The sequence below is a fragment of the Lygodium microphyllum genome, chromosome 10 (assembly GCF_053477565.2).
Source record: "Lygodium microphyllum isolate KBCC chromosome 10, Lygodium_microphyllum_v1.1.10, whole genome shotgun sequence".
In the NCBI taxonomy this organism is placed as follows: domain Eukaryota; kingdom Viridiplantae; phylum Streptophyta; class Polypodiopsida; order Schizaeales; family Lygodiaceae; genus Lygodium; species Lygodium microphyllum.
Genome location: NC_141144.1, coordinates 124,689,859 through 124,712,832, shown reverse-complemented (window position 1 = coordinate 124,712,832; position 22,974 = coordinate 124,689,859). Strand labels below are relative to the sequence as shown.

The window sequence follows — 22,974 nt, the reverse complement described above, 5'->3', positions numbered from 1 at the left end:
CTTGACAAGTGTTTACAGTGACCATTCAACATACACGATATCTACGAAGGGAATGAAACAATCACTCTTTTGCACATATTTATTTCAAAAGAAGATAGAATATTATTTACCAATGAGGCATAATTAGACTACTTTAACAATTGACAAGGTATGCACCTCATTGATTTGGATGAGTGACAAATAAGGTGTGGGAGTTATCAAGGACCCCCTATTTTGGGTCTTAGGGTTCGATGATACAGGAAATATTCTTTGAAGTATCCATTGGTTGGCTAGCGACAATAAATGAAATATTATTTAAAATATTAATTGGTTGACTAGTGATGTTTAATAATACGATATTGTCGGCTAGGGTAACCTACTACATTTGTGAGCTTTTAAAAGGAGGCCCTCTTAGAACAATGATAACTTATTCCCCAAGTTAGAGTTCATCCAACAAGCTTTAAGCTCTTCACTTGTAATCTGTCTACATTGCTATCTAAGCTTCACTATGGAAGCGCATGAGTGGACAAAGTCATCGTTGTACCACATTGTTTGCAAATAAAGATATCTAAGCGGTTCTCTAATTCGTTGTGTACTTTTTATTCTTTTCTCAGATTTGTTTACTATATTGTGTACTTCTACAATGAATGCTTCATATTATTAGGCCCCTATATGACCATGGGTGTATGACACCATATGATTGCAAGTTCACATGGAGACATGCATGCCTTGATAACTTCAATGCATAAACATGCCACACATCCTTTAAAAGGTTTGAGACCCTTTACAATCACTTACTATCTTTAAGACCTATTGATGCATTAACCCACTATGTTCCCTATGTAGAGAATGGATTTCGTTTTATGAGACCAAAAGATCTACTCAGTCAAGCATGAGCTATGCATTGGTGCAATAGTTCATTGCATTCATTAAGATTGCTCCCATAAGAGTGAGGACTTAGGAGGGGGGGCAAGACTTATCTAGGGCTCAACCAAGCATGCGGTGTGAATCTGGACAAGCTACATTTTCTCAAAAGTTAAATAAGATCAATTAATAATTGTTTATAATAATCCTCATAATAAGAATTTATCGGGGCTTCCCATTTGGTCCTCCCATCAAAGTAGTGAAAGACAAAGATGCCAACGGAAAGAGCAACAATAGAGAAGAGAGAGGGGTGTGATAATATGTCACTCATTTCTCCTGCATTTTCTTGAGCCCTTCTGTGCCACAGACAGGAGGGAGAGAGAGAGAGAGAGAGAGAGAGAGAGAGAGAGAGAGCTCTCTGCCATGGCGACCAAGCCTTGGGGTATCGGCGCATGGGCTGCAGAGGCCGAGCGCGAGGAGGCCGAGGAGAAGGCGCGTGCCGCTGCCGCGGCTGCTACCACGGCAGCTGCGGCCCCTCCCTCGTCGTCGTTCTCTTCATCAGAAGCCTTCCCTACCATCAGCGAAGCCCTTGCAAAGCCCAAGAAGAAGAAGCAGTCTCAGTCGCTGTATGAATTCACCTACGGCATCTCTGTTGGCCCGGGCACCCGGTCTCGCACTGACTCCGAGTCACGTGGCCTCACCCCCCAGGAGATGATGATGCTGCCCACTGGGCCCAGGGCTAGATCTGGGGAAGAGGATGACTATGGCGGCAGTAGGCTTGGTGGGGCTTTCAGGGACTATAGAGGGGGTGGTACCTCGGATCGGTATGATCGGGAGAGGGATCGGGGCAGCTTCGGTTCAGGTTATGACCGGAACAGGGAAATGGGAAGCAGCTTTCTTCGAGACCGAGGCAGAGAGGAGCCTTCCCGTGCTGATGATAGCAGCAGTTGGAGCTCCACCAAAAGGTCCTCTTCATTTGCAGAAGTAGGTTTTGCAGGTGAGAGAAGGGGATCAGGGACAGTAGATCGAGAGTTACCCCCATCTCGTGCAGATGAGGCTGATAACTGGGGCTTGGTGAAGAAATCTCTACCCTTGGCACCTGTGGATGCACGTGATTCAAGGGCTGGTAGAAGGGAAGTACTCCAGGAAAGTGGGCATTCTCGGGCGGATGAAGCAGATAACTGGGCTCGGTCTAAAACTGTAGCAACAGCTCCAACAGGATATGATGCTGGTCCAGATGCTAGCCGCTGGGGAAGAAGAGAACAACAAGGTTATGAAGAGGTACAAAGAAGACGACTCTCATTAGCCCCTAGGAGTGGACCAACCAGCACATCGACACCTCCAGGCTCATCCAGTGATCCATCAGATGGCTTGCCTCCATTGCAGGCAAAGCCAAAGCCGAATCCATTTGGATCTGCAAGGCCACGCGAAGAGATACTTGCTGAAAGGGGTCTAGACAGGCTCAGGCTGGATGTGGAACCTGCTGCCAAAGAGCGGGACAGCAGGCCATCAAGCAGTCATTCTAGCCGGCCTGACACTCCTGAGGTTGCAGCTGAAGCTGCCGTCAAGCCTAGGCCTAAAATTAATCCTTTTGGCAATGCAAAGCCCCGTGAGGTTCTGTTGGAAGAGCAAGGTAAAGACTGGCGAAAGATAGATTTTGAGTTGGAACACCGCGGTGTTGAAAGGTAACTTGATGCTCTATCATCTGTCTTCAGATTCTGCTGTCTTAGAGCTAGTATTTTGATAGTTCCGTTGGATCCTGGTTTGTTCAAGTAGGATTTGGGAAACATGGTCTTTTACAGTTTATTTAATAATTTGATTTGAGTGGTATGCAAATGTTCTTTAATTCAGTGTTGTTAGTTGAGTTCTTTTCGAACATTTTCAACAAGATATGTGGAATTAACTACTAGTTTGCTTGGTACACCATACTTTTCCAAGGTGATCAAAACTTGCCCTTCTATCAGAGATATGTCAAAAACTCCAGACATATCAACGATAGCTCTGTAACCCTCATTGTAACGATCGATGTATGGCAGTGACTGTTGCTTTTCCTGTACCTCCAAGGGTCTGGATAATGGTATGGAGGACTCCTTTGCAGGCAGGATTTGCTCCATCCTCTTTTCAGTCAATGGGTCTTCTACATTATATTTTTTTCACGATGGAGTCTGTCCTGCTGGTTTAGTTTTCTACCTTCTGCACTCTCAGAACTTTGTCCATCTTATTCTGTTGTGGCATGTGAAGTATGGCAGTAAAGAAAGGCTGAGGTTTAGACCTACAGGTTTTCAGCACTGTCTTGTACCAAAGGTGCCCGGAAAAAGGGCTTTTTGGGGTATCACGACTCATTACTTAGCAGAGTTAGCTGCTGTTAATGCTAGGCATTCTCAATCTTCAATGCAAAGAGGGTTTGTGTCTGTTACTGAAGTGTTGACACCAATACTTGGTCCATCTGCGGTGATTTTTAGCTATACACTAGGACTGGTGAGTTTAGCCCTAAAATAATCTTTAGTAGATTGCTAGACATGGCTCTACATCATAGTGCTTAATAAGGCTGCAAAAGAAACCCTTAAGGATGGACCATGTGGTCATCTTCATAAATGTACTGTATTGAAGATGATTGGTGCTACTGCTGCAGAATGTCAACAGAACTGGCTTTATGTTTCATTTGGGATCTAGGTTTCTGGATTGATGAGGATTTGGATGGCATAAGGAGGGTAGTCGAATATCTTAGGTTTGCATCATTTTGCTGGAGATTAAAATAGATTAGTAAACATAGCTCTACATCATAGTGCTTACTAAGGCTGCAAAAGAGACCTTAAGGATGGACCTTGTGGTCATCTTCATGAATGTACTATATTGAAGATGATTGGTGCTACTGCTGCAGGATGTCAACAGAACTGGCTTTATGTTTCATCTGGGATCTGGGTGTCTGGATTGATGAATTTAGATGGTGTATGGAGGGTAGTCGAATATCTTAGGTTTATATCATTTTGCTAGGTTTATGACAAGATTGTAATTATATGTTAAATTTGCAATCAACACAGCAAACATTGGCACATAGTTGTAAAGCATGGAGTTTTCTGGATTGTTTGTTAGGGACTTTGGAAAGATGCATGTACTTGGAAAATGTCAGCATCTGCCTTGTAAATCCATTTTCTCTTGTTGGGACAGATTAAATATTCTTGCAGTTTGATCATAAGCTAGGTACTGCACACATGTCATGTTATTAAACTTCAAGAACAACTTTTCAACTCAGACATTGGGGAAATTTTTGTTGGGTGTTTGTAAACTCAGACTGTGTGAAGGCTGATTACAATTTGAATGAGTTCCAAAGTTATCAAGACTAGGGTGTTTTAGTGTCGTTTTGGTAGTCAATGTGGAAAGTGCTCTATTAGGCTCACTTGTGCAGGCCATCTAATAGAGTGAAGAGTTGCATGCTTGAATTTAGGAATCGTCTCACAAGTTTTTTGCTAAAACCAAAACCTGTAGATGGCAGTTGCTAGTGCTTTTTGACACAGTCTTGTCCCTTAAAGCACAAGATATTGTGATTGAAGACTAAGTTAATCTTTGTCTAGAACACTTACTTGATTCAACATTGATTTTTAATATATAGTCTGTCTTGCCTCTATAATTGTCTAATTTCTGCACTTCAAAGCTTTGTCCATTGTATTCCATAGTTAAATGAGCCACAAATCATGGTGGAATCTATATTATGAAGTCCTCAAAATTTGGACATGATTAGTTCATGAGGGTGAGATGGACATCGAGTCAAAATGAAGCTCACAAGTAATATGGTAAGCCACAAATAGCTACTAGCATAGGTGCAAGAAAACATGCTTGTGCGATTGTTGTGATGGAAATCTCACATTTTTCGAGGCAATAAAAGCAAAGATTAATTGTCTACATCTTGTTCTTCTCTTTTTTCTCCTCTCTCTCTTTGTTTTGCACTCCTCTTGCTCCCTTACCTCTACCTTTGCCTTGTAAGTTTATAGCCATTGCATAGCCACAAAGAAACACATTTCTTGGAGTTTGAAACTCATGAAGCGTTTCTTGAAGTAAGAAACATTTTTGATAGTAAAAAATGTACATAAGGGTTTTTTTTTTGCGGGAGTTGGAACCCAAAAACATGGTTTTTTTGACAAAAACTATTGGGCAATGTTAAACATGATTATGACGATGAGTAATGACTCATGATGGTGCAAGATTTAGGATGAGAGATTGACTTCTTTGGGATTTTGTTTAGTTATTGGACTATGCCAATCTAGTATCTATTCTTGTCTCAAGAGTTTATTATTATATGACTTTAGTCTCATTTATGAGTTATTTATGATATACAATGATTCATTTTGGATTTTGACATTTTGTCAGTTCGTTTTGGAATGAGAATCATGATGTTGCAACTTGACTCCGTTCATATTGTACATGGGCTATTTACATGTTTATTTCAATTTTCTTTGTGTGATATGTATGAATCATAATGTTTGAGTTTTGAACCATAGTATAGCTTGTCCAAAGACTAACTTTGACATAAGTGACAAGTGTTAGAGTGTAGTGGTGCAGAAGTGTATGACAGAGATTGAGAGAGAGAGAGTGAATACGGAGAGGAGAGAGAAAGAGATAGAAGAAGATAGATCTGCAATATGAAGAATGCTGAATAAAGAATGTAGATATATGTACGGTCACAATGCGTATGTCTGCATATCTCCACCTCGATGATGTCACCTTGTTGTACACCTCAAAGTTTACGGCAGTCTCCACAAACTCAGCCTAGAAATTTGCGATCAAAAGTGTCCAAAAGTGTGCTGAACATATGCTATTTATAGAAGTAAATATAGGCAAGCCAAAATAGCAGTCGGCTTATCAAATCTGACCGACTGTATAGAACCTATTGAAAATGGCAAAAAATTGCCACATTATCATTGCAATTAGTCTATCCAACTATTAATATGGCCTATTCGACTGTTGCATGTGCAAATCTTACCTGCATTGCTACGTGGCACTCCAATAACACAAAGTCTGATAAACTGCTCTCGAATGCATGGAGACATACTTGTCCAAGGGATGAATAGATGACCAGGGGATGACTAGATGACCATATCTTTAATACCCCCTCTCAGATCCTAGACATGGCATGCAATTGAGGGATTTGGAATGTTAGCGCAGTAAAGCTTGGGAAAGTAAAGCTTGGGGAAGTGCCTTCGTTAACAAATTGGCCAAGTTGTCCTCTATCTTGTAGTAAACCATATTGATAGCCTTATCTAGAAGCTTCTCTTGAATAAAATGGTATTGTTTCTCAATGTGCTTCGACCTAGTATGAAATACGGGGTTCTAGGCCAAGGCAATGCATCTTTTATTGCGCAATGAAGGATAGTAGGACCTATTGGTTGGTAGCTAAGCTCCTACCTGGTCTCAGTTGAAGATAAGGCAATTGTGGGTTGCTTCTTATTGCTCTATGAATCAGCACCCACACCCAAGGTAAAGCAGTAACTTGTTGTGGACCATTGGTGGTTCACATCTCTAGTCCAATCGGAATTGCTCCAACCTCAAAGCACAAGATCTAAACCAGTTGTACCTGGGGGATACAAGATCTTGAAATCGGGGGTCCCCCTCATGAATTGTAAAACCCGCAAAGCAGCATACTAATGCACCTTGTTAGGTGCAATTATGAACCCGGCCAACAAATCTATAGTATTACACAAATCAAGATGAGGGTTGAGAAGCTAAATCAGGGACCCAATAAGCTACCGATAACGGGTAGCATCTACTTAAGTTGAATCAACATAGGCTATGGCCTTTTAGTTCGGATCCATAGGAGAAGATAGAAACTTGCATCCCTCCATGGCAAACGTTGTCAAGAGCTCTTGCATATACTGCTTTTGGGAGATAAGATCCCCAGCTGAGTCTGATAGGTCTCTGGCCCTAAGAAAAAATGGAAAAGTCCCATGTCCATCATCTTGAACTTCTCGTGAAGTGGCAACCTTTGTTGCTTGGACCATCAGTACTTGATCACTTGTCAAAATCAAATCATCCACATAGAGCAAAAATAAAGTAGGTGCCCCCTTAAAATGTGGGCATAAAGTTGGGGATTGGCTGTGGAGCGTCGATATCTAAATCTCTATTGGAGGAACAAGTTGATCTTCTCATTCCAAGCACAGGGAGCTTGTATGAAGACATAGAGGGCTTTCTTTAACTTGTATGCCTGTCCATCTAATGAGGAAAGACCAGGAGGCTGCACAACATAGATCTCCTTTTTCAAATCACCATTAAGGAAGGTAGACTTCACATCAAGTTGATAAACCGTCTATCTCCCATGGCTGGCTAAGGCGAGAACATCTCTAATGGTAGCCATCTGAGCTGTAGGTGCAAAGGTGTCATGGAAATCCACCCTTGGCCACTGTGCCAAACCCTTTGCAACAAGCCATGCCTTGTATCCAGAGTACCATCACTGTGATATGTGGACTTGAAGACCCATTTAACACCAATCACCTTCCTATGAACAGGTCGAGGCACAAGGTTCCAAAGTGCCATTCCACTCAATAGCATCCAACTCTTGTTCATAGCCTTCTTCCAATGTGGTGACTGCAAAGCCTCCTTCACGGAAGTGGGTTCCCTATCCTGTATAAGATGGGTCATCAGACAATAGTTAAAACAAACAAGCTTGGTGGAATGTGTTTGGTTTCTTCAAGAATGTGGTGGGCCATCGTGGGGCTACCACCACTCAGGGACTCCCTCAATCCCTGCATCATAGAGTGGATTGCGGGCCCAACGAGGAGGGGCTCAGATCTCTCTTCATTGCTCTCCATTTGTTGAAGTCTTTGGAACATCCATCGGTAGTGGCTCAAGTGGGTGGGTCGGCGGTGAAGTAGAATCCTCATATGAAGAATAAGCATTCCCAAGAGGCACGGCTCCAAGGGAACAACCTTTGGCACCCTAGCTATCTTCGGGATCTCCAAGTACAAGGTGATCCTCATCCCCCTTTGAAGTTGGAATCTCCACAAAGTGCACATCATGACTCTTGTAGACATCTTGCTTAATAGAATTATACAAGCGGTAGCCTTGGGATTGCGAGCTATAGCCCATAAACATCTGTTTCTCTGAAGCCACTTCAAACTTGCCTCTCTAAGTCTTCAGGATGTGACCATAGGCATCGTTGCTAAAGATCTTGAAATAAGAAACATGTGGCTAGGCTCCAAAATAAACATCACAAGGGATCATACCAACCACGGCCGAGGTAGGTGACCGATTGAGGATGTGGATAGCAGCAGCCACAGCCTCAGCCCATAGACATTGAGATGCTTGACGATGCGCCATCGCGGTGTGAGCCATCTTGATCTCACTCCTGTTCTTCCGCTCCAATATGCCGTTCTCCTGAGGTGTATTTGTGTTTGCAAACTCCTGGTGAATACCACGAACTGCACAATATCGAGCAAGCTCGTTATAGATGAACTCTTCTCCCTTATTTGACTATAAGGTCTTCAGCTTCCAGCCTGATTGGCTCTCCTCAAAGAGCCACCAATCCTTGAAGGCCTTCAACTTCAGCGTCAAAAAGTACATCCATGTCATCTTGCTAAATTTGTTAACAATAAGCATGAAATACAAACTTCCCTTAAGGAACTCTATCCGCATAGGTCCATAAAGCTTTGTCGAAACAAGCTCTAAGGGTGCTGAAGACCGTCTCGAAGCCTTGCTGGGAATGGCATCACGATGCTATTTGCCATGAATGTAGGAAACACAAGGATGTTGGCTCACCACTATGTCCGGCGAACCTCGGGACAAGCTGTTCTCTAGACACCTTCCGAAGGTAGACATAATTTCAAGTGGCCAAACCAAGCATGCCAAAGATTAAACCATGTCTATGAAGTAAGAAGACGAGAAGTCAAGGCAAAAGGAGACCTCAACTTGTAGACTCCATTCTCCTCATAGAAAGTACATTTCTTGATCCACGATCAAGAATCCTAAAAGAATTTGTATCAAATTCAACCAACAGGCCAAGAGCACAAGTCTTGTGCATGGAAAGTAAATGGTAAACCAAGCCTTGCACATAAAGCACCTCGGATGTATGAGTACCACCTCATCCATCTAGAATCAATTGCATATCACCCCTACCCTGTATGGAAATAAAAGAGCTATCTCCAATGAGAATCTACCCATTCGAAGGCCACAAATGGGCAACACCTATAGAAGAAGGGGTCATGTGTCGAGAGGCACTACTATCAACAATCCATTCATGGGGATGTGGCCGTCAATGTAGCATCAAAAGCCTTTGGGGTCAATGCTTGAACCACCTCCAAATGAAGGAAAGCAGTTGATGAGAGAGCAACCACTGCTCTGGAATCCTTTGAAGCCTTCTTCTTCTTGGTGTCCTTCTTATCCTTGTGGGGGCAATCCTTCTTCTAGTGACTTGTCTTGCTGTAGATGTGACAAGCAGATTCCTTCTCTTTGTCCTTCTTTGGTTTGTTGTCGTTCTTTTTCTTGTTGTTCTTCCCTTTCTTCTGAGAGGCTTGACCTGTCAATGCTTCCTACTTGGAAGCATTCTGCCCTTTAAATTGTTCCTCTTGGTCCAAGACCATAGGAATCAACTCCTCCCACTGAGAAGTTGACTCTTGCCTTGAAGCAATTAAGACGGAGTAAAAAGCACCAAACCTAGGTGGTAATTATGAAAGAAGAGTTATCCCCATGTCTTCGGATGTGATCACCTGCCTTGCATTTTGAATGTGCATTTGAAGTTGTTGTAGTTTGTTCACATGCTCTTGAATAGAAGATGACTTGTTGGGGTTCAACGTCCTCATCTACACCTTCAAAGACACCCATTTCGGTCATATGTCCCTAGCTATCGTCAAGTGTTCAATATGGACAACCATGGCTGTAGTACATGAAAGAAAGAGAAATGAGCAGATGCGAGCATTCGGTTTGTCCCAATGTGCTTGAGTAAATCCACATTGCGGAAAGTTTGGACTTGTCTCTCGATGCAAGACAGTCGATGGTGTGTGTAACAAGCTCCGCCAAATCATAGGACTCCAAGATGGCAAGCATCATAATGCGCGAGATGCAGTAGTTCTCACCATTGAGCTTTTGATCCGTTGGAAGAGCTGGTAGGATGGGCACCTTCTGATCCATAATCGCGGAAAACTCCATGTCGGCCTCAAAAGACATCTTCACTTGCTATGCCTACAAAAACGCAAAAGCAGCACCCTCTAACTGTAGAGCGCAGCTTGCTGGGGCTGTTCTTTGCTCGTTCCGCACCTTCTTCACCCACTGGAGGTGATGAAAAGGTAAAATCTGCAATTAAAGACTCAAAACGCAGCCTTCATCCTTCGTGAACAGCAAAAATCCGCAGCAGAATCAGCAATTTTGCTCCTTTCCTGCACGTGCATGCCCGCCTCAGCCTTGTTCCAATGTGCAGCCCTCCTACTTGCCCTCGAATGCTGAGAAATGCAGCCTTGTGTCGCGCTGAAAACTCCTCTTTTGGTCTACCCACGATCAACTGGTCTTTGCACTGCTTTGATACAATGTTACGTGCAGCACTGCTGAAGCGTATGGCCAAGATTGTGAGAGAGTGAACACACAGAGAGAGAGAACACAGATCTGCAATATGAAGAATGCTGAATAAGGAATGCAGATATGTTAACGGGCGCAGTGTGTATTTCTGCATATCTCCACCTCGATGATGTCACCCTACTGTACACCTCGAAGTCTGCAGCAGTCTCCATGAACTCAGCTTGGAAATCTGCAATCAGAAGTGTCCAAAAGTGTCCAGAACATCTGCTATTTATAGCAGTAAATATGGGCCAACCAAAATAGTAGTTGGCATGCCAAATTTGGTGGACCTGTGCCAGATTTGGCCAACACAGAACCTGTCGAAAATGGCAAAAAGTTGCCACGTCATCATTGTGATTAGTCTATTTGACTGTTGACATGGCCTGTTTGACTACAGCACCTGCAAATGTGGCCTGCACTGCTATGTGGCACTCTAGGCGTAAGTTTCTTTCAAGAGGGTAAAATAAGAAACAAGGGGTTTCTTTTTATAGGGATTTGTTATAGTTTTAACTAGGAAAAGAGGTTCCAAACCTCTATGGAACTCTCTCTTAAACAAAGAAAGGCGAATCAAGCTCGATTGATAATACATGAGAGTGGATTGAAAATAACACGTTACATATACATGATCCATTATTGACTTTGGTTAAGAGATATGGTCATTTGGTCATCCCCTAGAATGGTCTTTTGGTCATCTTGAATGCATGTCTCCTTGCATTCAAGAGCAGTTTATCAAAGTTTCTGTGTTTCTCTTCCTTCTTTGCTTCTCTTTCTCTTGATGCTATTTTTCCTCTTCAACTTCTACTTTTGTTGTTGCTCCTCTTCCTCCTCCACCTCCTCTCCATTCATGTGTCTAACCCAATGAAATTAGAGAAGAATGCGAATGAAGAAAGGATGAGTGAAGGTGGGTAACTTAATTAGCAAATGTCCTACAATCAAGGAGTAGAGGATTGTCCAATAGGCACTCTCTCTTGCGGAAGTGGGTTGAGGGATAGTATTGTGCTCCATAATAGATCTTGAATGCAGTAAAAAACCAAGCTCAATGTTGGAATCTAACGAGTTTGGATTTTCCAAAACAAAGAAATGAAAAGAGGTGGGAATGGTAAATAGATCTCAGTCCCCATAAGAATTGGCAATATGGAATGCACTAATATATCTAAATTTGTTTAATGTATAAAGGTAACACACATTTAAAATACAATACTTTGCTATTGATAGATAAGCCTTAATCATTCATCATTAAAAACTGATTCATTCCTCCTTCATTTAGTGACTTGGGAGTTATGACTTGGGCCTTTTAAGTTTCAACTCACAATGGTCAATAACACTTAGTGATTGGTGACAATATACATGTGGTAAACTTTGTGCAAGGCTGAAGGTCCATAGGTCACTCTATGACTGTTCTCAATATTCTAGCTTGTTGCTTGGGAGAAACTACTTAAGAAATGAGAGAGAGAGAGAGAGAGAGAGAGAGAGAGAGAGAGAGGGAGGGAGGGAGGGAGGGAGGGAGGGAGGGAGGGAGGGGGGGGAGTTTTTCTCATAGTGTAGCTTAGTGGATAGGGTAGACGCATGTTGATTGAAAGATCTACACTTTAAATGGTCATGTGAAAGAATAAAAATGAGAAATCAAATTGGATCAACAAGTTACATTTGATCATGTTATCTTGACTTGAAAACAAGGATAATGAAAGTTGTAAATATGCTTGTCCTTGTAATCATAAGGATTGCAAGCCTAGACTAATGTTATGTATAAAATGATCTCTTAATTTTCTTGTAGTTGACCTTCAGTATTTCTACTTTGAATAATAGAATTAGTAGTAATGCTGTACTCTTCTCAAGGTAAACAATCTCTTGTGGGGTGATTCAAGCTCGTGAGTTTGTTGAAATGGGTACATAATCTTGAATGGTGAGTGATGATTGCAGTGATTTGTAGTAATTTATGAGATTAGGAATGGTGTCATACTTTGCAAAGTGCGATTGCTTGGTTTCTTGTGACCCCCTTTAACTTGTGGATGATGTGTCAATGCTACTGATGTACGTGGTGGTTGGCAAGTTTGCCTTGGAGCTATGATAAATGAGAATTAAAGCTTACCGGTTTGATAGGAAATTTAGGATTTCGAGATTTCAACAATGACATAGAGAGAAATTAGTGTGTGAGCTATACAATTTCCCATAAAATGTCACATCGATAAATTAAGGCTTTTATTTATTTGATGCTCTTAAGTTGTTTCCTCGAATGATGACACATAAATTAACACTTTAATCTATATGACACTTCTTCTTCCTTGAGAAGTGATTTTGTTCTCGAAAACAAAAAAATGCCAATTGCAAACAATCGTTTGCTAAGGGAATCTACAATGATGTTATATTTTCCCTTTTCTATATCTTAATTTGTGGTCGAACTCTTGAATATGCTCGGCCCATTTGGCCTTATGGCCCTTTAGATCAAAATGATTGGTAAGCCAATTATTGCTTTCTTGATCAAACACAATCATTACCTTGACATTGTACAAATAGTGTTGTGTCAGAAGTGGTGCAGCAATGGAAGGATAGACAAGTGCTGAAATAAACTGTTGAACACAAGACAGAAGAGAAAGAAAACAAAAGAACATTGAAAAGGAAGAGAACTGAGAGATGTGCTCGGGAAATGGAATGCATATACCAAACACGGGAATGATGCGTACAACAGTGAGTCATTGGCTGTGTGGGCAGCGTCAATGACTCCTCTCTCTAGCAAGAAGACCACCTGAAGAAAAATGATGACTGATTGAGAGGAGGAGGAGCCATTGAATAAATAGACCCAAAATATGCCAAATATGGCAGCTAGTCGGCCAGCAATAAATGCCTAAATAATCACTAAGATGAGCACCATAAAATGCCTAAAATACCCAGTAATGCCAAGCATAGCCTAGACTCACACGAGTTGACTAGACTGATAACACCCCCTCTCAAATCGTGGGTGATGTGATACAATACAATGATACAATGATAATCACATACAATAAAGAACCATCAGAGTAGAACCATGGATACTGAAGTAGTGGTGGTCAAGCCACCACCAAGGTGCCTCGGAGAGAATCTGAGGTCAATGTTGATCGTACTAGCTCTTGAGAATAGAGAAGAGTCATAATAGATCTCAATGTTTGTCAACAATGTCTTGCAATAGCATACAAGACCATCCTGCCAAAAATGCTTTCGAACATATGTGACCACGGATGCCTCGCCTTTGGCTAAGATTGCCAAAGCGTCCCCTCATGTGAGCTCAAGACTAGGAGCCAATCCCGCTCGTTGTCAAATAACATCCTTGCATAAGCTTGGATGTCAATCCCAACCCTAGGATTTGAACTTGTGATACTTTGGTCAATGTGTCAGGAACGTTCTTCTTGGGAATCTGTGCTCTTGTATACCTTTATAGATGTGGCTCGGTTGCACCATCTCACCACCCTCTCACACTCCCTCTTTGGCACCAGAGAGTTGTGAGAGATGACTGCATCACCTAGACTAGGAAGCAGCTGAGGAAGGGGCAATCAAGCCCTTCTTGCGGTCTAAAGAAGTGGATCCCTTCCGCGTTGCAGACTTCTCCTTGGTCGAAGGATTGGCGTTGGAGTTTGGGGAAGAGGATCATGCGCTAGAGGAGTCCGCGACTTGCTTCTTCTTCTTCTCCGTCTTCTTGTGTGAGGCTGCTAACTCCTTGCAAACCTTTTGCAAGTGGCCCTTCTTACCTCAGTGAGAGCACTAGGTCTTTGACTTCTTTTTCCTATCGCCCCTCTTTGAAGTTGTAAAGGCCTCATTGGAACTGCTATAATGAGATGAGAAGATAGAGGATAGAAGGTATATGGAGAGGGAATATAGCCAAACCAACAGCAAAGACTTCACAAAATGAGAGTTCACATGTAGTGTAACAAAAAATCGGATAAACAACAACGGTCAACTCTTGCAAAATGAGGAAAAACCAATAAAAAACTGCCAAAAACAGCAAAAACGGCTTGTATATCAGTCTTCCAGCCACGGTTAAGGGGGAGAAAATGAAAAACACTAGCAGGTGGAGCTTTTAATGCAGCAAACGGACGATTACAGGCTGGAATCCAAGTGCTGGCTGAAAACACAGGTTGTTGGCCTGAAAAACGTAGGCCTAATCAGTAGGGGGGAGAAAGACTTGTAATCAGTAGAAAAATCGCAGCAGGAACCAAGATCTTGCAATTTGATACCGTGTCAGAAGTGGTGCGACGATGGAAGCATAGACAAGTGTTGAAATAAACTGCTAAACATAAGATAGAAGAGAAAGAAAACAAAAGAGCAAAAGAACATTGCAAGGAAGAGACAGTCAAAGCGGTGTAGACTTTCTTTGGCCAGCTTTGGGACAAAGGATCGATGCCTTTGCAAGGGATTTGCCTCCCATGTTAGTAGGCACAAGTTGCACCCTTAGCTTGTTGAGGAGAGAGAGTTAGAAAGCATGGCTATGGGTTCAATAACTAGGTCCTTTTCATTCTGATGAGGAAGAAGATAAAAGTTAATCATTTGTATATATTGTTCAAGGAGAACTTCTTTGACTATATCAACATGCTTCAGTCTATCATTAATGTGAGAGTTCCACAAGTACATCAATGTAGTGGGCACTTGAGTTTCCAAGTTATGCATGGTATTTATTTGTTACCAAGGAGTCAAGGCCTACAGTGGCAAGATGTTGACATATTGGTGCTATTGTTGAACAGTGAAGACTTTCTTTGGCTAGCTTTGGGACAAGTGTTAGTAATGTACATTTCATGGGTGTGAGGCTCCTTATTAGGCTTCATATTGGGCAGTGGGCACCTTTATGGCTAGTTGGGTAGCTCATTTAATACTAGCTCATTTTTCTGGAGTCTCACTCTAGGGCCTACATATATACTCCACACTTTCTTGATTCTTGTTGTATCAGATCATATCCATTTGGAGAGAGAGTGTCTCTGGAGGTACTGTTAGTCACCGCACTTTCCATTCATCTATGTGATTTGTATGGTACATTTCTTGTATTGTGTTATGGATTCCATTGTCTGTTCATTCATTGTTTGAGTTCTTATGTTTTCTCTTTCACCGTTCATTGTTCTCAATGTTCAGCTATTGTGCTTCTTTCGCTTCCGTTGCTCACATGGTATCAGATGACCAGTGTTACTGGTTTCCAGTGCTTTGTGCTGCTGTTATTCACTGTTTTCAGGTCTGCAATCCTTGTGTTTTGTTGCTTTCGGGCCGATATAAGCTGTGCACCCTCATTGCTACTGGTTTGGAGCCGCTAGAACCTGCATTCGTTTTACCATCTTGGAGCTGTCCCAACTTGCATTTTCTCTCTTAGCCTGTTGCTTAGTGTGGATGACCTGATTTTCTGCTGGATGACCTTAGTTTGAGGCTGGATGACTTGTTTTCCAGCCTCAATCTGCTGGTTATCTTGTGTTTTCAATTGTTCTCACTCTGTTCGGGCTGTTTGTGACTTCACCAAGGCTTCTTCAGTTGTTGTCTACTTGTCTTAACACTTGTTGTTCTTATGTTTGGTGGCTGGACCATTGCGACATCTGGTAGCATTTTGTGTGTTTTGCTGATTTGATTATATGTACACTTGGGTTTTGTGTTTTGCGCTTTGTGTTTGCAGTTTACATTTTACATTTTTCAATGTAGAGAGTCTAGCATGTTAATTGTTGTGATTACTCACTACTACAATTGCTTTACATTTGTTGCCATCTTTGCATTTTTCTACCGCTTGTGTATGCGTAAATTGTGTTGTGAACTGTGGAACTCTTGATTGTTCAGGCTGGTTGACCATGAGTGCTTGAGGTGCCTCTTACTTTCTCTAAATTCTGTCATCATTTTGTATATCATCTATTTTTTAAGAAATGAGATGGTGTCATGCTTCTTTTGTGGTGATTTTGTTGCCAGATTGATGATGGTGACAGATACAAAGAAGGCCACCATCGTCTTTGGTGGCTTGGCTGGTTCTGTTTGGCTATTGGATAGATATTTGCTTCATCAACTCTTGATCCCTTGGACTAACCCAAGTGGTGGTTTTGTGAAGGGGAGGAAAGGCGACTTCTTCTATGGCATGGCTGGTTTGGACTAGTGCTTGGTGGGTTTGCCTTTGTAGGTTTCGGCATCTCTCAATAGTACGTGACTTGGCATGCAGTGACGGTGTTCTTGTTCTATAGTAGTGGAGTGATGCTCCTCATTTATTTGTAGGGCTTGGACTAGAGAGAGATGATTATGAGAGGGTGACAATGGGATATATTGATGCGTACCATACATTAATGTGAAGTGGTCTTGAAGGAGGCTTTTGTAAAGAAAAATACCCTAACACAGAAACATAAAGAGAAACCGTACGACAAAGCACAGACTGATAAAAAAAACACAGTTAGGGTTAGGGTTAGAGTAACTCAGAGACAATGAACACAATGAATAAATGAACTGATATGACTACTATTAATACGATGCTCATGCAGCAAACACACTATGCAGCAAATGAATACTGAACCTCGAACTCCTATATCTCTAGGATCAGGGCAGGGGTAATGAGTTGGAGAGTGCGTCGTACTCCGAACGGATCTCGAATTGCAGCAAGGCAGCCTCCGGATGTCGAACACCAGCAAACGCAGCAGTGAGAAGTTGGATTTGATGTAGACAGCAGTGAGGAGAGAGAGAGACTGAAAACGGAGCCTGTAAGAGAGAGAAAGACTAAAAACGTAGGCAAGATAGCTTGTAGGAGAGAGAAAGACTAAAAACGGAGCTTGCAGGAGAGAGAAAGACTGAAAACGTAGGTAGGACAGCTTGCAGGAGAGAGAAAGACTTAAAACGGAGCCTGCAGGAGAGAGAAAGACTTAAAACGGAGCCTGCAGGAGAGAGAGATTGCAGCGACTATTGACAAGAGAGAGAAAACTGTCAGGCGGCAGCTGGATCCTGCAAACACAACAGTTTGCTGGCATATGGCAGGCTGTACGACAGCAATGCAGATGAATAGCAGTTAGTCGCCAGGCAGAAACAGCAGCAATCAGCATGTGGAGGGCTGGAAACATGCGCTAGACTGTAGGGAACAGTGATGGACAGCAAGGGCTGAGATGTCTTTCGTGACCGGGGTGTGGGCAGCAAGCTGGTAACACCTGAAACTTGCAAAAACGAGATTGTAAAAGAGTGGAGGGCTGGCTGCCAATTTATAGAAAATTAGGGTTCTAGATCCTCTTCCACTTAACTTTCTCGATCCGCTATCCGTTTTAGGGTTTTGGCTAAAATAAGCCTAAAATAAGCATGTTTTGGGGCTGTTTAAGTGGCTAAGTGCATTTCTTAGTACAACAGCTTTTTGTATGCATCGGACCTCGGCATAGCTTGGCATTTCAAATCTTGGAGCTAGTTTGATATTCAGGTTCATGATGGGAGGTTAGACCAGCGAGTAGTGTTTTGCTTCTAGTTTGTTCCCATATAGGGCAGCCACATTAGCGGCTCGGCTAAAGGCAAGGAATCCATGGTAATGATGTGCTTCTGTAGTGCATTAGTGTGAGAGAGAGAGATTCAACTATTTGCACTTTCTATGAGCAAGGCTTGAGTATGACATATATCGGCTTGGTGCTACTTCTTTAGATGTCTTTTGGATTGGGAGTCATGACCTAGACCTAGAGACTTGAGTAGTTCTTGAGGTGCATTCGGGTTTTATGATAGTATATGTTTCAGATCATTGTTGTGTTATGGGACATGGTGATGGTTCCTAGGGGCTTGTTGTTTCCTATCATTGTATATTTTTTGTATTGACCACCCATGTTTTGAGAGAGAGTGTTAGTGGTGTATGTTTTTGTTAGAAGAGCAAAATGGGCAGCAGAATAATGAAAGACTCAAGATGGATGAAAGAGGCAATGCACAAGATGTAATCGGGAATAGGAATCCACTATGATAAGAGTACAATGGTTGAGTGCCGGCTCACACAGTCGATAAGCTCCTTCTCTCCATGCCAAGAATTTGCAAGTACATGAATATATGGATTGACAATGGATTGTGGCCACACTCCCTCCTTTTATATACAGAAATAAAGGAGTTGTCCTACTACAAGATAGGAGGTTGGCCAATTACCAAATAAAGAATAAAGAGAGTGCTCATAAATAAGGATGTGGGTGTTGTGAACCTGTGATATGACCACTTCTAACACCCTCTTTAAGAGCATAGGTGAATAAGCAATGAACAAGAGCACCCAAGATGCATCATGGATACTCCATTAACATGCACTTTGTTGGATGTGCCTCAGTAAGAAAGCACCCTAAAGAAGAAGTCCAAATGCCATAAGCCCTCTCTGCAAGCAAAGCAGTCGAGCTAGGCACTTGGGAGAGTCGAGAGATGGGTGTGTATCAATGTGGTACACACAAAGAATAAAAGAATGTATTTATACTTAGGGTACGGTACACTTGTACCCGTAAGGGCCTTTACACCCAACAACCTCCCACTTAACGGTCCGAAGCGAACCTTTAACCAATGCCTACTAGTTGAATGCAATGCTCATGTTGAACCTTTGCAAGACTTTGCAAGGTTATCTTTTGTTTTGATCTTAGTCAGTGTGGCTAGACCATCATCCAAAACTTGTCTAATAAAGTGATACCTCACATCAATATGTTTAGTATGTGCATGAAACATGGCATTCTTAGTCAGGTATACAACACTTTAGCTATCACATCCAAGTACAGTTTTTTTGGTGGGCAGCCAAAAATCCTTGGCCAAATGTCAAAGGCAAACAACTTCTTTCAAAGCTTCAGTGGCTGAAATATATTCAGCATCAGTGGTAGAAAGTGCTACTATTTTTTGCAATCTAGAGCACCAAGAAATGGCTCCATTAGTCAAAGTAAATATGTACATGCTAGTAGACTTGCAAGCATCCAAGTCACCTACCATGTTTGCATCACAATACCATTGTAGATCTACTGTACCCTTCCCATAGCAAATACATTTTCTTTGTGTGCCCTTAAGGTCTGGGAAGATGCATGCCACTGCTTCCCAATGTGCTTTGCTAAGATTTGACATAAACTTGGTCACAACACCCACTGCATGAGCAATGTCAAGTCTAGTGGCAACCATAGCATGCATGAGTGACCCACAAACTAAAGCATAAGGAACACCCTTTATAGAAATAGCTGCCTTATCATCTTTTGGACAATATGCTTTACTAAGCTTAATGTATGGTGGTAAAGGGACACCAAGTGGCTTAGCATTTGCCATAGAAAAAAGATCAAGTACTTTGTTGATGCACTTTTCTTGTGAGAGAAATAAGAGCTAATGCTCTCTATCTCTTGTCACACGCATGTCCAAAATGTGTTCAGTTGGACCGAAGTCCTTCATGGAAAAGGCTGAATTCAGCTGTCCTTTCAGTGCATTAACTTGGCTTTTATACTTACCAACTATAAGCATATCATCCACATAAAGCACAAGTATTATAAGGCTTCCATCATCAGCCTTCTTTATATATAAGCAATGATTTGCATTGCTTCTTTTAAACCCATGTGAGAGCATGAAGGTATCAAACTTTTTATACCATTGTCTAGGAGCCTGTTTTAAACCATACAAGCTTCTCTTAAGCCTACACACCAAGTGCTCCTTTCTTGGCGTAACAAAGCCTTTTGGCGGTTTCATGTACAACCCTTCTTCTAGATCACCATGCAAAAAATGCAGTTCTAACATCCATCTGATCAAGTTCAAGATCCATAGATGCTATGATAGCAAACAATATGTGAAGAGTGGTCATTTTGACAATAGGTGAAGAGACTTCCTGAAAGTCAACCCCTCTTTCTGTGTATAGTCCTTAGCACAAGTCTGGCTTTGTATTTGGGTTTGCCATCCACACACTTGATTTTATAGACCCATTTGTTAGGAATAGATTTCCTATCTTTGGGCAATGGGACCAAATCCCAAGTATCATTCTGATACAATGACTTCATTTCTTCCTACATAGCTAGCTCCCACTTTTTCTTTAACTCACATGATAATGCCTCTTCATATGTGAGAGGCTCACGCTCATCTGTGAGTAAAATTCTATCCAAAGAGGGATCAAACCTTTATATAGGTCTCCTAACACGTGTAGACCTTCTCACCCAATGATTTGTGTTATCAAGCAATGGATCCACATCCAAGGGAATGTTAATGACCTCATTATTTGGCTACTGAACTATATGTTTAGGCTACTGTAATACATTTTGAGGCTGTTGTAATTCATTTTCAGCATGCTGATTTTGTTGCTCAGGCTGATTTTCAGCATCTCTTTGTTGCCCATTATTATTTGGCCCAAGGATGATACACTGATTATTATAACCAGCATCAAATGGAGCTGAATTTTCAGTGGGGCTGATGGCTGTTTAAGTGGCTGATCATACTGAAATTTCACTTTCTTTTCGTCCAAATCATTAGATGTGGCATTTTTACAGCTTTGACTCATTAAATACCACATCTTGGTTGTGTAGCACATTTTTCATGCTTGGAACCCAAACTCTATAGCCCATTTCACCTTCATCTCCATAACCCATGAAGATGCCTCTATGGGATTTCATGTCAAGCTATCAACATGTACATGTACATAGCATTCGAAGTCGAAGACCCTTAAGTGGTCATACGAAGTAGGTTTGCTAGACCAAAGCTCTTCAGGGATGCCACTTTGAAGTGTACGATGTGGAGATCGGTTGTAAATATGCACCGCGGTTTTAAGTACCTCTCTCGAAAATGATTGTGGGAGATTAGCTATAGAGAGCATGCATTGAATCTTCTTACATAACGTGCGATTCATTCACTTAGCCACACCATTAGATGACGGATTATAAGGAGGTATAAGCTCTTGCTTAATCCCATTGACATCACAAAACTTATTGAGTTCTTTAGATACATACTCTCCTCCATTGTTTGTTTTTATGCATTTTAATTTTAACCCCTTTTGAATACTAACAAATGCATAAAACCTTTTAAAAATGTCAAATGCCTCGCTTTTCAGCTTAATTAAGTAAACCTATAGCTGTCTAGAATGGTCATCAATGAAAGACAAAATATGAAAAACCACCATGAGTTTTTTATTGGCATGGTACATACATTAGAATGAACTAAATCCAAGATACATGCCTTCCTAGAGGCTCCATGAGAGTATGAACTCTTTATGCGTTTTCCCAATACATAGTCATCACAAAAGTCAAGCTTTGAGTTTTTCCCATAAACTCTTCCAAGTGAAGAAAGTGCATGTAAACCCTTTTGGTTGATGTGTCCAAGACGCTTATGCCATAACTCCATATGTGATTGCACTTGAGCAATTGCAACAAACTTTTCAGAAAGTGCCTTGTAGTGGAGATAATATAAAGTTTCCTTTTGACTGCCTCTAGTGACTAGCATAGACCCTTTGTATATCTTCCACATTCCACCACCAAAGGTTGTGAAGTAACCCTTACTGTCTAGCTACCCAACAGAAAGCAAGCTCTTCTTAATGCTAGGTACATACCTAACATCATGAAGGATCAATTCTTGACCATTTTCAAGAGCCAGGTGAATGGTGCCCTCTCTTTCAATATCACATGCATGGTTATTGCCTAGGTAAGACTTTCCCAAGGTTACTTGTTGCGTAAGAAGAAAAAACACTACAAAGATGGAGGCGCATGAAATGAAGCACCACTATCAACAATCCACGATTGTGACAAACCGTCATAAACAGACAACGAGGCATCTATCACATCCCTTTTAGTAATATACATGTCTTTCAGTGTGATAGCATATGGATCTGAAGATGCAACCAGCAAATTAGCATCTTTATCTTCTTCTATCTCCTCAATAACAACTTTAGATACAACATTTGCCTTTTCTATTTCTTTAGGGGTAGAGTTATCATCCTTTTCATTCTTTTTGCCTTTTTCATTAGCCTGTTTCTTGCATTCTTGCTCCTTTTTATAGTACCTGCAATCGGGTTTTTTATGCCCTTTGTGTCCACACTGATAGTAAGTGACATCTTGCTGCTTTTCATTCCTTTTGCTGCAATTTTTGTTCTTATTTGTAGCATTTGGCCTCTTTTCAGTTCATCCTCTAACATTAGAGGCTGATCCACTATTTTCCTTACTTGCCTTGCGTTTAATCTCCTCATTGAGAATAGAACCATGCACATCTTCAAATGTGAAGTTTGGGTTGTTGCTCAATGACACAACCAATGCTTCTCATGAATTTGGCAAAGTCATGAGCAAGAAAATAGCCCTCAGCTTACGATCAAAAGCTAGCAAGCCTGCATCATGTAACTAACTCAAAATACCAATGAAAGGATTTAAATGCTCTGAGGCAGGCTTAGACTCATCAAGCTTCAAGTTGACTAACTTTCGCATGAGATGGACTTGATTGATAGAAGTTGTATTTTGATACGTAGGCTTGAGTTTCTCCCAAAGTGCATAGGCAGTGTTAAGTCCCTTGATATCAACCAAGATATTATCTGTGATAGCCATTTTAATGTAAGTAATGGCTTTTCTCATTCATTTTAGCCCAATCCTCATTTGACAAAGTAACATGCTTATGCTTTGCCAAAGCATCATCACAATCCTTCAAAAAAAGTATACCTTGCATACGGTCTTTCCAAAGATCAAAGCCATTTCCATCAAATTTACA

General features: G+C 41.5%; 1 protein-coding gene across 1 annotated transcript in view; it reads left to right on the top strand.

The window, feature by feature from the left end:
* The first annotated feature begins 1,108 nt into the window (after nucleotides 1–1,108).
* The window catches only part of LOC148030532 (eukaryotic translation initiation factor 4B2-like), a 46,516-nt gene continuing 24,650 nt past the window's right edge, over nucleotides 1,109–22,974 (top strand). The window contains exon 1 of the mRNA XM_087686887.1: nucleotides 1,109–2,528. Coding sequence (XP_087543013.1) covers nucleotides 1,267–2,528 — 1,262 coding nt within the window. The 5' untranslated portion in view covers nucleotides 1,109–1,266. The remainder of the gene's footprint in view (nucleotides 2,529–22,974) is intronic.